Raw genomic sequence first — 15,205 nt, 5'->3', positions numbered from 1 at the left:
CAGACCCCATTTCAAGCTGTTTCCCCCAGCCCTCAAAGTTGTTATCTTTCTGCTACCCGATGCATATCTTATTTCTAATAATCTTAGAACAGCAGCGCTGGAAGGGATCCCTAAAGATAATCCAGTCCAGCCCCCATCAAGGAAGCCCGGTGGGGGATTCGAACTCCCCACCTTGACCAAAACCCTTGAGCTTAAAATATTTTTACCTTTGAAGTGCCTTTTGCCTTAAAGAGGACCGAGGCGGCTGACCAAAATTTAAAAGGACAACATTTAAAAGCTAAGACATGCACTGTTAAGTCTGCAAATAGGAACCAAGTGTTGTATTATAAACAGTCAGTCAAATCAATGCTAAAAAGACATCTGAAAAGAACAGAGCAGCACCCCTCCTCCTGGCTTGGTTAAAGGATCATCCCTCCAGCCTGGGAAATCATCCTACTTAGGATTTTAAGCTCTTTTATCTGCCTCCTTCTAATGTCCAGGTTGAAGAAGAAGGGTCTGAGTTGGTGGCAGGTTTTCCAAAATCTGCAGGGTGATGCGCAAGATGTACCAGCGGTGCTTTTGGGGAAAAGTGGCTGTCTCCCAAAACTTGAGGTTATGATGCTCAAGGAAGCATCCTTCTCCCACGCCCCGCCCCCCCCCCCGCAGGCAGCCTCACCCCTGGCAAAGTCCCCCGAAAAGGGGTGAAATTTTAGGTGGGGCAGGAGACACTATAGATAACCCCCAGACCATTATGGATGATCGGGGGGGGGGGGTGATGTCAAGGGTGGCCGGCGACCAGCCCCAATTTAGCCCTGATGGGATCGGTTTCACATTGAAAGGGGGGAGCCCCCCTTTTCCAAAGGGGGTGTCCTGCTGGCCAGGAAGGCTTGCCCAGGCCCACTTTGAGGTGGTGGCAGGGATCGCACCAACCCCAGGGCAAAATAAGGGGGCGGCAGCCGGGGGACCCCTCCAGGTCTCCTCCACGGGGCAGCCCGGGCGGCGCTCTGCCCATGCCCAGGAACCCTCCAGGGGTGGGAATGCTCCCCCCCCCCGAGGGGAAGGGAGGCCACTCACGGTCTGGCCGGGCTCGGGGCGCCCAGGATGACGAGGAGCGCCAGTCCCAGGCAGGAGGCGCGCCCGCGGGCAGGCATGGCTGGACCCCGAGGGCTGGGCGCCCTTTGTTCCCTCGGCGAGGCGGACGACGGAGAGCTCCGTCCCGGGCGCCGCCGCGCCTTTCCAGCCCGGGCAGCCGCCGCTGCTGCCGCCGACCCCGTCCGGCCAGAGAAGGACCAGCCCGCGACCGATCACGCTCCGCGGCTCCCGCCGGGCGACCCTCCCCGCGACTGGCGCCTCTCGCTCTGGCGCAGCCGGGCCCGCGGCTCGGGCGCCTTGCCGTCTCCCAGGCCACGCCCCCTGCCGAGCCACGCCCCCGGGAGGGCTCCGAGGATTCCAAAGGGGCGGGCCCGGGACGCCCCACCTCCCCCCCTTCTTTCGCCTCTCCTGCCGTGGCGCGCCTGCGCGAACCAGCCCAGTCCCAAGCCCCGGTCGCTGTTCCAAGCGCCGGTCGCGGGCGAGAAGTTTGGGGCTACCGGACCTGGCCGGAAAGTTTCGGAAATCGGGACCCCGCCACGGTCCTTCTCCTCCCACCCACCCCTCCCAAGGCATGGGGAACTCCCTGCCACAAGAGGCATGTCGCCATCACCCTGCTTTGGCTCAGGGAGAAGATGATTGGCCTGTTGTGCCCATGAGAGGCGGTTGGGAGGCGGAGGCAGAGAAACTAGTCAGTTCAGTTAGAGAGACAAGAGTTTGGAGAAGGGGTGTTTTTTTGGGGGGGGGGTTTGAGGCACAGAGAAAGAGTGTTTAAGGAGTGATTAGTCAGAGGGTGACCTGCGTTAATTAAGACAGGAGAGGTTAAAGTAAAATACTGAAGCTTTGTGGGACTACAGTACAGTACAAGAATGGGCTTAAGAACGAGTCCTGAAACAACCTGCAATCAATCAACCTGTTTCTGTTTGGAAATTCAGTCCTGGATGGACCTCCGTTTTTCATAGGAGATACAGGGAGATAGGTTTGGTGAAAACAAGCCGGGGCCACACAGGGTGAAACACCCCCAGGGGTGTCCAGTGGCAGGATACGAAAGAAATACTATGGAGCCGAGGTTTAAAAGTGGATTTTCTAGAGTCATGGGGACTTTTTTTTTAGTCAGTGGTCTGTGGCGAAGAAGTGGGTGACCCGCTAGAGCTTTTTTGGGGAAAACTTAGTGGCGGGGCTTCTGAACTCAGATCCTGAAAGGATGGGACTGAAAGAGAGGGAACCGACTCTGAAGGAAAAAATTCTTTTTTGTTGTTTACCTCAGAATTTGAGAGACCCCCGTGGGCCAGCTTGAATGCCAAGTCTCTGAGAGATATAAGGGAGCAGGAGTTGGATAAAAGTGGGAAGACCGGGTCAGGGCAGATCTGAGGTGATAGGAAATTAAAAAGCAGAAGGCTTGAAAAATAAAATTATTTTGGGGTCTTGAGAGCAAGAGTAGCCCAGATGCAGAGACAGTAACGAACAGGTTGTGAGCTAGAGAGCAGCTGAGGAAAGCACCATGACATAGTTACTGGAATAAACAGCAGAAAGACAAATAAAATAAAATAAAGTGCTTTTGAAAAGCAGAACAGACGTTAGAGACTAATTCACTCACACTTGAACCCGCTACCTAAACAGAGCCAGAAAAGGAGTCAGGAGTAGGGTTGCCAGATACACGGGTACTAAAAGGAGGACATTGAAAGACAAAAAGGAGGACAAAGGAGGACATATTGAATATTTCATTTGAATCATTCCAGATTAAACCCACAGTCAATACAATTTTATTACAATAGCTGCCAATAACTGTCTCTTAGTGAACCGACCAAGAAACAGTCATGTAAAAAATTAAAAATAAATTCAATGGAGGGGTTTTTTTCAAAATACTGGGGGTGGGCGGGCAGGTGGTGGAGGGGAAAGCCAGGGGGAAGGGGGTCCTTCCACCTTTTCCCCTCCCATCCAAAATGATAACATAAAATATACAAAAGCCTGGCATTTTATCTTTGCCTGCCTGATGGAGGACATTAGGCTAAAAAGGAGGACATGTCCTCCTTTTGCCTGACATCTGGCAACCCTAGTCAGGAGGCAAAAATTTTACCTCAGGAAATGGAGGGAAACAGAGACCCTCTATGTAGCTCCAGGGGAACAGGAGACGGAGGAGGAAAATGCCTCAGAAAGAGACAAGGTGCCTTTAAGCTCCCAGAGTTTGAAAAATGGCGTTTGGAACAGGATAATTGTGTGGGTGATGCTTCCTTTGGCCAGCTTTCTGGACAGCCTAGCATGGTGTTGCTTGCCCAGGTGTGAAGTGGGGTTTAGACATGGCCTGGCCTTTTCTTCATGGCCCGTTATCAGACCTGCTGGATTGCTCCGGGTTTGAGGCCTCCAGCTGCAGAGCCCAAGTTGGGGAGTTCGAATCCCCCCCCTGCGGCCTCCTTAACGGGCTGGACTGGATGATCTCGAGGGTCCCTTCCCACTCGGCTGTTCTGAGATGATGATGACATCTTTGTGCCAGAGAACCATCATGGCCCGCTCAGAAAAACTTCACATTCCCACCGATTGTGGGAAATTAAAAAACTCCAGAAGGGTGGTGGAAGGGAGGGACGCCAGAGGGATCCCCCCTCCCTTGTCTGACATCATCTGCGTTATTCTGGGACTTGTATACCTTTGACATGGATGAGGTTATCCTTAACCTCCCAGAGTTTTGGGAATGAACTCACAGGCATTGCCTCATGGTTTTGCATGTAACGTGACCCGCCCAGCCATAAAGACGAAAGGGAACCATCTGGCGCGCGGAGAAAAAACCCCAAGCAACACCCCACTAAGTTGAAACAACACCCGGAGAGAACCTGCCGAGGAATGAAAGGAAGCGGCCGCGATTGGGGCTCCACCCCGAATTCCCCACGGCTCTTGCAGCTGGGACCCCACCCTTGCAATGGGGGAAATCCTTCCTGCCGGGCTGGCCGGCCTCCTTTTCCAGCAGGCCGCGGGTCCTTGAGATCTCTTGATGTAGACCTTCTGGAGAACAGCCCCGACCCGTGGGTCTCCTTTCTCCAAACTAGAAGGCCCTCATTGACAAAATATCTGGTTCAAGACGGGGTTTAGTTCTCTGGTGGGGAGTTCGAATTCCCCACAGGGCCTCCTTGACCAGGGCTGGACTGGATGACCCAGAGGGACCCTTCCAGCTTCGCCACTCTAAAATGACTGGTATATAAGTTTGTGGCCGTTTTCCCCCTCTCCAAAAGTGCAGGAGCCCTTCTGAAAAATTTCACTGGGGACCGCGGGAGAGACGCCACCTTCTCCCGGGAAGCCCGAGGGCTGGCTTTGTTGAGAAAACGAAATAAACAGCTTTCCTCGGGATTTTGGCTCCGAGCAGCCAAAGCCGATTAATTTGGTGAGTTGGGCTACAAAGCAATGGAAACACTTAATTAGCGGCTAGGAAATACAGCGGCAGAAGGTGGGGTGGCCAGCTGGAAAGCTGACCCGGGACCTCAGAGGAAATGGGGTAGAAGGTGCCTCGTCACACCGAATTTGCACAAGTTTGCAGGCTTCACACATCTGACAGTTACCAAATCCCCCTGAGCTTGGGGCTGGGCCCCCTCTCGCACGCATCCGAACGAGGCCGGGCTGGTTTCTTTCCCTTGGAGTCAGGGGGCCGGTTTCCTCCTGCTTAAGAAAGCTTTCCGGCGTAAAATGTGCAGTTTTTACGAAGGGTGCATATAAACACACACGCCTGAGTGTACACAACTCATTGTGTAGCCACAACCATCTCATCCAGAGCTGCAAAATGGGGCTTAACCAGGCTTGGTTCCATCACCATGCCACGAAATCCGGGCTTGCGATAGTTCCCTTTTTCATTCTATAGCTTCCATGCTGTCAGGTGGGAATAATATATACTGGAAAGTCAGAGCGGGAAGGGACCCGGGAGACCATCCAGTCCAACCCCTGGCAAGGAGGCCCAGTGGGGGGATTCGAACTCCGAACCTCGGGCTCTGAAGCTCGAGACCTAAACCCCAGAACTATCCAGCAGTTTTTATTATATTATCTTGCAGTGTTTCAAACTGAAATAAAGAAGCTGAGTTGGCATCCGGGCTGTTCCCAATGACTCGTTTGGAAAGGATGTGTGTTCCGTTAGCCACCCACGTTTAATCAACGTTAATTGGGGAGTGGGGAGAGCCGCGACATGAAATGGCCTCGGTCTTCCTTGAGCCCTAAAAACGGCAATCCTGTGCGTGCGATGCTTCGGACGGCGGGCGGAAACGCAGGAACAAAAGACTCCGGCACGCTTCGGGATGCAGGCCGCCGACGCCATGCGGCGCATGGAGCGCCTGCTGAACCAGGAGCGAACTGGCCGGAGGAGCGGAATGAACAACCTGCAAATTATTCCTGCAAATTAAGGAGAAATGTTTCCCCCCCCCACTTAATGACTGGAAATGCCTTTAATTGCTTGGCTGCGCTAATCCTCCCCAGGTCCGTTAGATCTTTCGCCGCCGGGCGGCTCCAGGAAGAACCCGGGTGCTTGTGGTGCAGCCAGGGGGTGGTGGTTATTTACCATTGGAGGGTGAGTTTCCGGATGTCTTGGGGGGGGGAGAGAAAGTGGCATTTTTTAAATTTTACTCACAGGAAGGGGAGACACGGTAATCCCATAAGTCTTCATTAGCCTAAAAAGGCAGAAATGGCAGCCAGGGAGGCGTCAGCCGGAGCCGCAGCACTTCTGTCAAGCAGTGTGCGTGCGTGCGCGCGTTTGTGTGTGTGTTGAGGGGGGGCAGCTTTGAGAGAGGAAGCAGCCTGGGCATTGTGCCACACAACTGGCCAACTAACTGGCTGGAAAAAAGCAGCCTTTCTCCAAATTTCTTGATCTCCAGAAAGCGTGGCTGAATAGCTACTGGTCCAAACTGGGATAGAAAGCTTGGGCCTTAAATCCTTGCTCATGAACTGTTTGTGCTCTTGATCCCATTGCGGAGGAGATACTTTCCTCTAGGAGCGCAGGGAGTCACTGAGCCGAATCAGCTTCAAGTTCTCCCGGCGCGTCATCCGCTGGCACTTACAGGCTCGATAATGCACTCGGGAGACCTTTGAAGCCAGAAGGCGAAAAGGTTTCAATGACCTAACAGTTCTGAAAGGATCGAACGGCAAATTGAGGAAACACAGCTGCTTTGAGCAACGGGCCGCAACCCACGAACTGCTTCCTACAGAAAAAAAGGAAGAGCGAAAAAGACAGTGGAGGGGCAGAGCTCTCTTTGAATCAGAAGCAGGAAGAAGAAGGATTGGTTAGTGCCGGATAGACGGACAAGCCACCCCCTGCCCAGAAAAGCTTCTCCCTGCCAAAATCAAATAAGATCCCGCATGTGAGGTTGTAATAAATCCATCAGTTTCCAGAATTCGGCCTTCCATCTGCACAAACGGTGTTTCATAACAAGTGTTTGCTATTAACATAGTGTTTGCCGTAATCCGCATTTTTCAGCATCCGCTGGGGATGGGGCTTGGAACCAATTTCCCGTGGATATGGCGGAGTCCTACCCTACAATAATTAAAGAAAAACTGTTGTCAAGAAAGTTACGTATGTGTGTTGTGCGTGCATGTTTTCTGGAGGGTTTTTTTTCTACCTGTTTTTTTTTAATTCTCCAAAATACAAACAATATGTATATAAATTAGGAATAAACCTCATCAGGTCCTAATCACAGTTCCAGAATATGTATCGTCCTATTTGAAGATAAGGAATAAATGATGAAAAATAGGTGGGAAGGCTTGTGTGTGTGTTTTTATCCCTGCCTAGGCTGAAACACTGCATTTATAGGCGTGCCGCAGACTCTGTCTGTGAAAACAGGGAGTTAAAATCTCCCGAGACTAACATTCAAAAAATCACAAAGCAGCAGGAGAGGAAAACTCCAGCCTGAGCCCATTCGAAAGCCGGGGGGGGGGAGATCTAAGGGCAGGAGACAAGAGGGTCCCCCTCCAAGCACCTGACCTCTCCAAGACCACGAGGTCTTGGCACTTCCGCAGAGGTGGGTGGGATGGGGGGCGGGGAGAAAGCTGGACTTTAAACCTCCCCAAAAGTCAGATCGGCTGGTTATCTCGCCTCCTTTCCCCTTGGCCCACTGGGCAGGAAGGAGAGAACTCCAGGGAGCCAAATGGTTTACGCCATTCCTTGCACGACAGAAGCAGAGACAGACAGAGAGAGATGTGGGTCATCAGGATGGTCAGATGGCCAAGGAAACTCACGCTGCTCACTGAATGGGCCCGGGTATTTCCGAGACGCAACCAGGAAGCCTTCTCCGGGACCCCAACGTCTCCCCAAAAATGCACATTTCCTGGGCCAAAAGAGACCGATCTTTTATTTCCGAAGGCAATACACCCGTCGGGCTTTAAAACGTGACACTCTGGGGGGCCAGAAGGACAGGCCCAAATCCTACAACTGGCCATGCCCTAAAAGAGATCCAGAGTCCCTTTGGCTTTCCTAGCATTCAAACCTGAGCCTGCCATCCGGTGGCAGGATGTTCCGCAGGGAAATGGCGACAGGTCGGGTCACAAAGCAAAAATCTTTCTTCGGAGAGGCCTCGGGCAGGAGAAGGAAGGAGGCGTCGTCCATGCTTAAGACTTCCGGGGTCTTCTTGGGGGCTGGGGGTGGCGGCGGCTCCAGCAAGTGGACAGGGAGCAAATCCGGACTTACGCATAGGAGAGTTGAAAAGAAGCAGGGATGTGACCTTGGCTTTTTGGGTCTTGACAGGCAGCTGGTGGCTCCCCCTGGAGGCAGAAGGAAGCAAGGATTCAGAGCTATAGGGACACCCGGGCACACCCTCTAATCTTTAACCCTGCAAACGAGGGCAAGGAAAAGTTACAGCTGGACCTTGGTTTCCGTGGGGGCATGATTTTCAGCAGATGCCAAAAAACACGGATAATAGCAAACATGAAATTGGTATCCACTGATTCACTTATCCACGGTCTTAAAATATTAAAAAATGTTAAAAACATGAAAAGAACATTTCCTGGAAATATATATTTCTAAAGATGAAGTTACAGAACTGGCCAATGGAGAGAACCAAAGACCATGCTCTCTCTATAGAAGTTGCTAACAGCGTTTGCTACAGTCCGTGTTCTTCAGCATCCACGGGTGGGAGGGGAAACTTGGAAAAATTACTTTCGGGAAACTACCGCTCTGGAATTCCCTGCCAGCAAAAAAGTAACTTTACAGTTAAACTCTCTTGGATACCAAGATGGTGTCTATCATATATATGATGGACACTTCTTTAAAACTTTGAATATTGTCTTTTCAAGCCCAGAAAATCCGAGAGGTACTCACCTTGTACAAGTCGCAAACCAGGCGGAAAAGGGACATCTGAGCTGCACTCTGGAGTTTGTCCGTGTGGTTCTAGGAGAAATAAGAAGGGATCAGGGGAGAAAAGGTTCCACCATCACAGTTGCTGAGCGAGGCAGAGGCGTTGGTAAACAGCTGGACTCCATTTTCTGCTGGCATTTTTGAAAGAGCGTAACCAAGACAGTAGGTTCCCCCCTATCCACAGGACCGGTATCCGCTGTTGAGTTTATCCGCTACCTGAAAATACTAAAGTAATTGAGATAATCAAACGTGGTGGCACAGCCTTTTTCTAAAAAAAGAGCCAGCCATTGCTCTTCCTGAGTCCCACCGTCAAAGGTTTTGCCGTCATCCATAAAGCAGATGATTTTGTCCTGAAATTCTTTGGTGCACTCCAACCTACATTTGCAATATGGTCTCTATGGCCACTTCTTTTTCTGAATCCAGGTGGAAAACCTGGCATTTCTTACTCCATATATGGTCTAGCTCTTTGTTGCACACCACGAGCATTATTTTGCTTATGTGGGACTTTAATGCAAGGGTCTCAGAGCTCCTGCATTTTTAGACATCCTTTTTCTTCAGGACCCCAGAATGTACAGTAGGACCACGGTATACGCAAGGGATCGGTTCTAAGACACCCCCCCCCCCCATGGATGCTGAAAAACAGATTATTTAATAGCCAATGCTATCCATAACATGGTCTCTGGCTCCCTCTTGTGGCCAGGCCTAGTAACATCACCTTTTGAAATATATCTTTCTAGGATTTTTCTTTTATTTATTTTTTTACTATTTTCAGCCCACCGAGAAGCGAATCCACTGATGCTAATCCCATAGACACAGCGTCCTACCAGATGTGAATCAGATAACTAAGAATCAGCCGCATACGTACCCCGTTGATGACAATCCACGGCACATACTTATGGGGCGGTGTCAGGGCCCTGGTGCGCTCAGCGTTCTGATGCATCAGTTTGTTGCCCAGATCCCCGTTGACGCACGCTGTGATGTTGGCCAACGAGGCGAAGGGCGCATACATCTTCAGGCACTAGAAGAGCAGAGCGTGGGCCAGCCTCGTTATTTTCCCGTTTCGGATTTAAGTTCCAAGAATAGGAACCTTAATGCCCGCACACCGCCCGGGGGGAGGGAGAATGAAGAGAGAGAGCATTTGCCAGCCCATCAGGGCATGAACCTCTGGGACTGTGCGCCACATGCTCAGAAAGCGTGACCCAGGTGGCACGATTTTGCAAGGCGCATGAAAATGCAAAGAAAAACTTTACGAACAGCCCCAACAGGATCGACACCACCGTGTGCCTGTGGCATGATCCTCTGCAGCAGAGGCTTGTGGCCATGGGTCCCTGTCTTTTCTCCGTTCCAAGGCCCCGCGGATACTGAAATATGTGGATGATGGCAAACACAAATGCTATTTTAGGCTGCATCAACAGATGCCATGTCTCCAGATACTGTGAAGGACTAGTCTTGCTCTATTCAGCACAGGTTAGGCCTCCTCTCGAGTCCTGGGTTCCTGTTGATACCCTGGACACCCCAGTTGAAAAAGGATGCCAGCAAACTGGAACCAGTTCAGAGGAGGGCAAGAAGGAGGATCAGGGGGCTGGAAACCAAGCCCTATAAGGAGGAAAGAACCGGGCCGGTTTAACCTTTCTGGTGGCAATGAGGGCCAATGTAACTTGGACCTTTTTTTCCTAAGTTACTTATAAACAGTTACTTGTAACTGTTCCAGCTTTATCCTGCTCCCAGGAATCAAGAGGAACCTGCAAACTCACAAGTTCCTTGCCAGAGACTGCCCTGAAAACTAAAGTCCATGAATTTCTTTCCAACATAACTGGTAACAACAAGAAATCATTTTTCAAGCCCCAGAGCAAAGCAACAGGAATGGATCCTTCGAAAGCCACCGCAGGTCCACCCCTTGGATTTACCGTTGACAGGTTCTCAGTGACGTTGCCGCTCGACTCCATGCAGAAGATGAAGGGGAGGGGAGACTCCAAGCCTTGTAGCTCATACATGAGGCAGGTCTAGGGAAGAAACGGGCAAGCATTAGTATCGGGGAGGGGGAGAGCCCAGAGCAGAAAGGGCGAGTGCAGGAAAACAGCCGGAGAGAGGCTTTTCTGAGGCTGTCTTTCTGGTTAAATCTCGAGTGATGAAATGACTCAAGGACCCCTGTCTCCGCGGGGAATCAATCGCAAGTCCCGTTGCGGATGCTGAAAACCGTGGATAATAGCAAACTCTCTTTTAGAAGCACTCTCTCTCTAGCGTCTGGCTCCCTCTAGTGGCCAGTTCTGGTAGTTTCAGCTTCAGAAACCTATATTTCTAAGGTTTTTCTTCTAATGTTTTTAACACGCGCTCCGACAAAATGAATCTGTGGATACCGATCCCATGGATAGGGGGGGGGGTGTCCTGCTCTAATCAGCAGCACCTACCTCCATCATGTTGCCCAGGCATTCCTGTTCACCATGCTGGCACTCGAACTTCCACCCGGAAGGGCTCTGGGTCTCCTGGCAAGGTGACAGGGAAGGGGATCAGAAGAGACCGAGGGGACCCCAACCCACCCCCCTCCGAGAAACCAGGCCTGACCTTGGCGTTCCCATAGGGGACCAGGGTGACGTTCATGATGTTGTAGAGCATCAGCCAAGTGGGGAAGAGCTGGAAGATGATGAAAAGCCGGCACCCGGGACACAGACTTTCATAGTAAAGGCTGATCGAGACACGGTCCGCCGGCGGGGGCTCAGGGGCCAGCGTGGCGCAGTGCTTCTCGGCCTGGGGGGGGGGGGGAGAGAGAGAGAGATTGGGGCAGGTGCCAGGAGCTGGCTTGGCTGTCCGGGCATTTAAAAAACAATAATAAAAGCCTGTTCTCCAGGTTGGACGGGGCGATAGGGTGGCGGTGCCCGACTGGGCAAGACAGCCACAGTGGATGGGGACACGAGACAGGGCCTTCTCGGTGGTGGCTCCCACATTGCCGGATGCTCTCCCTCGGGGTGTGTGTCAGGCTGGCCCCCCTTTTCTATCCTTCCGCCGACAGCTGAAGGAATCCCCCCCCTTTTCAGGCTGGTTTTGAACCATCACGACGCCTTTTTAGGTTTAGTTTTTCTCACTGGCCTGTTTTTCATTCTTCGAGGGTCTTTTAATTAGCAGTCCAGTTTAAATGTTTTTTAATGTTTTTTTAACGTCTTGTGTTTTGAATTGGGGTCTTTATATAACATGGCAAGCCCCTTCCAGCCCCCTGACCCGGGAGGAAAAGCGGCCTAAATATATATAAAACAGATAACGAAACAAAAGAACCGCCAGCCGTGAATCCTGTCGGCTCGGTGGGTGGGAGCGCTTAGTGCGAAAAGCCCGTGTGTGTGTGTGTGTGTGTGTGTGTGTGTGTGTGTGTGTGTGTGTGCAGAAAAAGTTCCTTTTTTAAGACTTCCTGTCCCATGACAGGCGACCCTATTGTTTTAAGGTTGGTGAGAGGTTGAAGGCGTTCCCAAACCAGGATTTGAACCTGGGTCTCCGGAGCCTTCATCTGGTCCGCCACCCCACAGGGTCTCTTCTCCAAGGATCACAGGAACAGCATCATCATCACCCGAATAAATAAATAATCTCAGTAAATAAGATCCATAAATACATAACGGCAGAGCTGGAAAGGGATCCTCGAGATCATCCAGTCCAACCCCGGTCAAGGAGACCCCGTGGGGGATTCGAACCCCCAACCGGCTAAAGACAGAACCCCCTGAGCTATCCAGCTTTAGCACAGAGGGAGGACTTAGGGGGGCAGATCTCCCCAAGCTTTTCAGGGGCCTCCGCCCCACACCCGCAGAAGCAGCAGGAAAGGGGGCTGCCCCCCCTCCCCTGCCTGCAATTTTAACAAAAGCGAAGTGAAACCAGCCGCCTTCGGTGGCGGGGAGGAAGGAGGAAGGCCGTGGGGCAGAGAGGATGATGGAAAAGTCCCTCGGCTCGCTTCTGCCCCATGGCGCCCTCCTCTTCCCACTTTCACAGGGAAGTGAAAGGAGCTTGACAGGCCTGGACTCAGAGACAGGACTCCCCCCCCCCCCGCCTTGTGGGGCTCTCCATGAGGACTTGGAACTTGGGGGGGATGGAGAAGGAAGGAAGATTTCGGGACAAGGGAAGGAAGGTTTCCCCAGCTGGCAGAATCGGGGCCATGAAAATGACATCGGTGGATCTCCGAGGCCACCCGGGCTGGCAAGCTGGCTAGGGCATTTTTTGGGGGGCGGGGGACTCCCCGACCAGCTTGACCGGGAAGACCCCCCCTCCCCGACCTGCGCCCCCCCCCCAGCACGAGCTGGGCTCGGCTGCCTGCCGCCCTTCTTCACCACCGATCATCAACGGGGAGGGGGGGGGGGAGGAAAAAGGAGGATCCCAATTAACTCCGGTGCCTTAATGAAGAAAGCCCGGCGGGGAGGGTGTTGTGGGGGTGGGGGGAGCCACCGGTTGCAAAAGATCGGTGGGGGTGGAGGGAAAGGGGGACCCCCTCCCTCGTGGGTTTTCTTCCTTGTTCTGCCCCAGACCTCTCTATGGGGCGGCGGGGGGGGGTAGGTGGGAGAGAATTGAACCCATTCCCGCTTTTGGTTTCGATCCCTTCCTCTTTCTCTCTCTCTCTCTCTCTCGGCGGGGCTGGGAAGCCTCCCCGGGGGTGCGTGCGTGTGTTTGTGTGTCCAAGGCTCTCGGCCGCCCTTCCCCTGCGGCCGCCCGAGGCGCGCCCCCTCCCTGCGGACCACCGGGCGGGGGGGGGGAAGGTGAAGTCCGAGGCAGGGCCACACCGGGACCTGATCCTGATCCTCTCCCTCCCCCGACGGGGAATGCGGGGGATCCCTCCTCCCTACCGGGAGACCCCCGGACGCCGCCCCCCCCCGACGCCCCGCGGGCCCGATCCCGCGCGCCCTCCATCCTTCTGCCCGGTGCCTCCCCTTCGGAGGACCCCCACCCCACCCGCGTTCTCCCCGCTGCCCCGGGGGGGGACTCCCTCCTCTCTTCCCCCCCACCTGCCTCCCCCCCCCGCCCGGGCCCCGCAGACCCTCACCTGGCACTCCCGCGCCGCCTGCTCGGAGCGGCACCAGAGGTGCGGCGGGAGAGGGCAAGGCGGGCGGCCGCCCTCGAAGCCGCGCCGCCCGAGGCCCCCGGAATGCCCCGGTTGGAGGAGGAAGAGGAGGAGGAAGGCGGCGGCGAGCCCGAGGAGCGAGGAGGCCATGGCGACCCAGGAGCATCGGCGGCGGCGGCCGGGCTGGGCGTCTCTCGGCGGGGCGGGCGGGCGGGGATGCCCGACAGCCGCCCATTGAGCGCCCGGCCGCCCACCCGGGGCCCGGGCCCGCCTCCTTCCGGCCCTCCGGGGCTTTCCCTCCCGGGCAAAGAGCGGGTGCAAAGTCCGCCCGGCCTCCCGAAGTGCAGGATCGGGGCCGGAGCAAAGTGGGGGAGGGCGCACGGGGACTCAGCCGGGCCTCCATTCATTCCCTTGCCTCCAAAACCCACCTGTTAGGGGGGCTCTTGGACCGCAGGTGATGACACAGGTGAGCTTTGAGGGCTCTGGTGAAGAGGAGGAACGCCTGCCTCTAAAGAATCAATGAGGCCGGTCGTGAGGGGAAGGCGGTAGGACCTCTGTATCCGCGGGAGGAGCATCGGTTCCAACCCCGCAGTGGATGCTGAAAAACGCGGGTGATAGCAAACTCCATCTCTAGCGGGGTGTCTGGCCCCCTCTAGCGGCCCATTCTGGTGTCTCCATCTTGAGAAATCTTAGATGTCTACGATTTGTTCTTTTAATATTTAGACTTCAGAGACATGGGTCAGCGGATCACGATCCCGCAGATACGGGAGTCCGAAGGCATACTGGCGGGATGTTATTAGGCAGGGTCCCCCAGCAGGTGTACCCATTGGCAAGGGCTCAGAATATCAGTTTCCTCACCGGTCTGTCAGATCTGCTTGGATTTAGGTCCCTGTCTTGAGCCGGGGGGGGGGGGTTGGACTGGATTGCCTTCTGGACCCCCGTCCAACTCCGTTATAGTATTTGGAAACATTACCAACAAAGCCAATCCACCCCAGGAGACGAAGCGATATTTGTAAAACTCCCAAGTCAACCACGGTGCAAAAGTTAGGGAAAGTCTGGATTTGTCAGCCTCGTGACCTTTTTATGCCAATTAATTACTGCATGGTGAAAGAGAGGCCGCATCGGAGCAGGAGGAGATAATCCATCTGCCGGGTTTGTCTAGTCTTGCAAGCTGGGCCCTGCGTGGGAAAACCGGTTGGGGGAGTTTGCAAACACCTTTTGCTCCCGTAGAGGGAAAGGTACATTGGCGACAGGAAGGGGAATTATTTTCTTATCTATCCCTTACAACAGGACCACTGGCCCCTCCTCACAACGGCCCTCTTAGGTAGACCAAGGCAGAGCCCCTGAGTCGGTTTCACAGACCGGGCTCTACTCCATTTCCAGCTGAGCACCCTAATCGGATCTCGGCTCCCCAAAGCCCGTTTGTCAGGACCAAGAAAGAGGCTGGGATTTTGGGGGAAGCCGGTGTTCAAACCACCCGGTGGCGAGCCAACCGCGAGAAGCCCCCGGAGGTGGAAAGCCAAGCAAAAGCAACACGAGGAGAGAAGCGACCAACAAGGGAATCGGTTGTCGAACCCCGATCTGTCCTCCCATCTTTCCCGAGTGCAGGACATGTCAAAATAGTGGCAGGAAGCCAGATTTCGGCTGAATCTCGGGCGGGCGGGGGGGATCTGAACTATTAGAGCCGTTCAAAAGAAAATGCCTGCCAGGGGGTTAGATTGGATGGCCTTGCGAGGCCCCTTTTCCAACTCTATGATTCTAGAACTTTTGAAAAGTGACGCAACTCGAGCCACGGAAGC

The 15,205-nt window shown here is 53.9% G+C and overlaps 2 protein-coding genes across 4 annotated transcripts in view; both read right to left on the bottom strand.

The window, feature by feature from the left end:
* CPAMD8 (C3 and PZP like alpha-2-macroglobulin domain containing 8) overlaps window positions 1–1,381 on the bottom strand; it is a 28,593-nt gene extending 27,212 nt beyond the window's left edge. For all 3 annotated transcript variants that reach the window (XM_072977906.2, XM_020781015.3, XM_072977907.2), the window contains exon 1: window positions 1,054–1,381. In XM_072977906.2, coding sequence (XP_072834007.2) covers window positions 1,054–1,130 — 77 coding nt within the window. In that variant the 5' untranslated portion in view covers window positions 1,131–1,381. The remainder of the gene's footprint in view (window positions 1–1,053) is intronic.
* A 5,970-nt stretch (window positions 1,382–7,351) lies between these two features.
* On the bottom strand, window positions 7,352–13,625 carry IFI30 (IFI30 lysosomal thiol reductase). Its single transcript, XM_072977904.2, has 7 exons — window positions 13,389–13,625; window positions 10,943–11,125; window positions 10,789–10,863; window positions 10,288–10,383; window positions 9,246–9,398; window positions 8,345–8,413; window positions 7,352–7,788 (listed from the first exon to the last, which is right to left on the bottom strand). The coding sequence occupies exons 1-7, from the start codon at window positions 13,554–13,556 to the stop codon at window positions 7,711–7,713; spliced, it is 822 nt and encodes a 273-aa protein (XP_072834005.2). The 5' UTR covers window positions 13,557–13,625; the 3' UTR covers window positions 7,352–7,710.
* Between the last annotated feature and the right edge of the window lie 1,580 nt (window positions 13,626–15,205).

This window comes from Pogona vitticeps, chromosome 7 (genome assembly GCF_051106095.1).
Source record: "Pogona vitticeps strain Pit_001003342236 chromosome 7, PviZW2.1, whole genome shotgun sequence".
In the NCBI taxonomy this organism is placed as follows: domain Eukaryota; kingdom Metazoa; phylum Chordata; class Lepidosauria; order Squamata; family Agamidae; genus Pogona; species Pogona vitticeps.
This window is presented reverse-complemented; position numbering and strand designations above follow the sequence as displayed.

Bases quoted from the DNA above. Each gene is read 5' to 3' on its own strand.
- IFI30 (XM_072977904.2), bottom strand. From the start codon at position 13,556: ATGGCCTCCTCGCTCCTCGGGCTCGCCGCCGCCTTCCTCCTCCTCTTC. The intron at 11,126-13,388 runs GTGAGGGTCTGC...CCCCCCCCCCAG, and splicing joins AGGCGGCGCGGGAGTGCCAG to GCCGAGAAGCACTGCGCCAC. The intron at 10,864-10,942 runs GTCAGGCCTGGT...TCACCTTGCCAG, and splicing joins TCCCCTATGGGAACGCCAAG to GAGACCCAGAGCCCTTCCGG.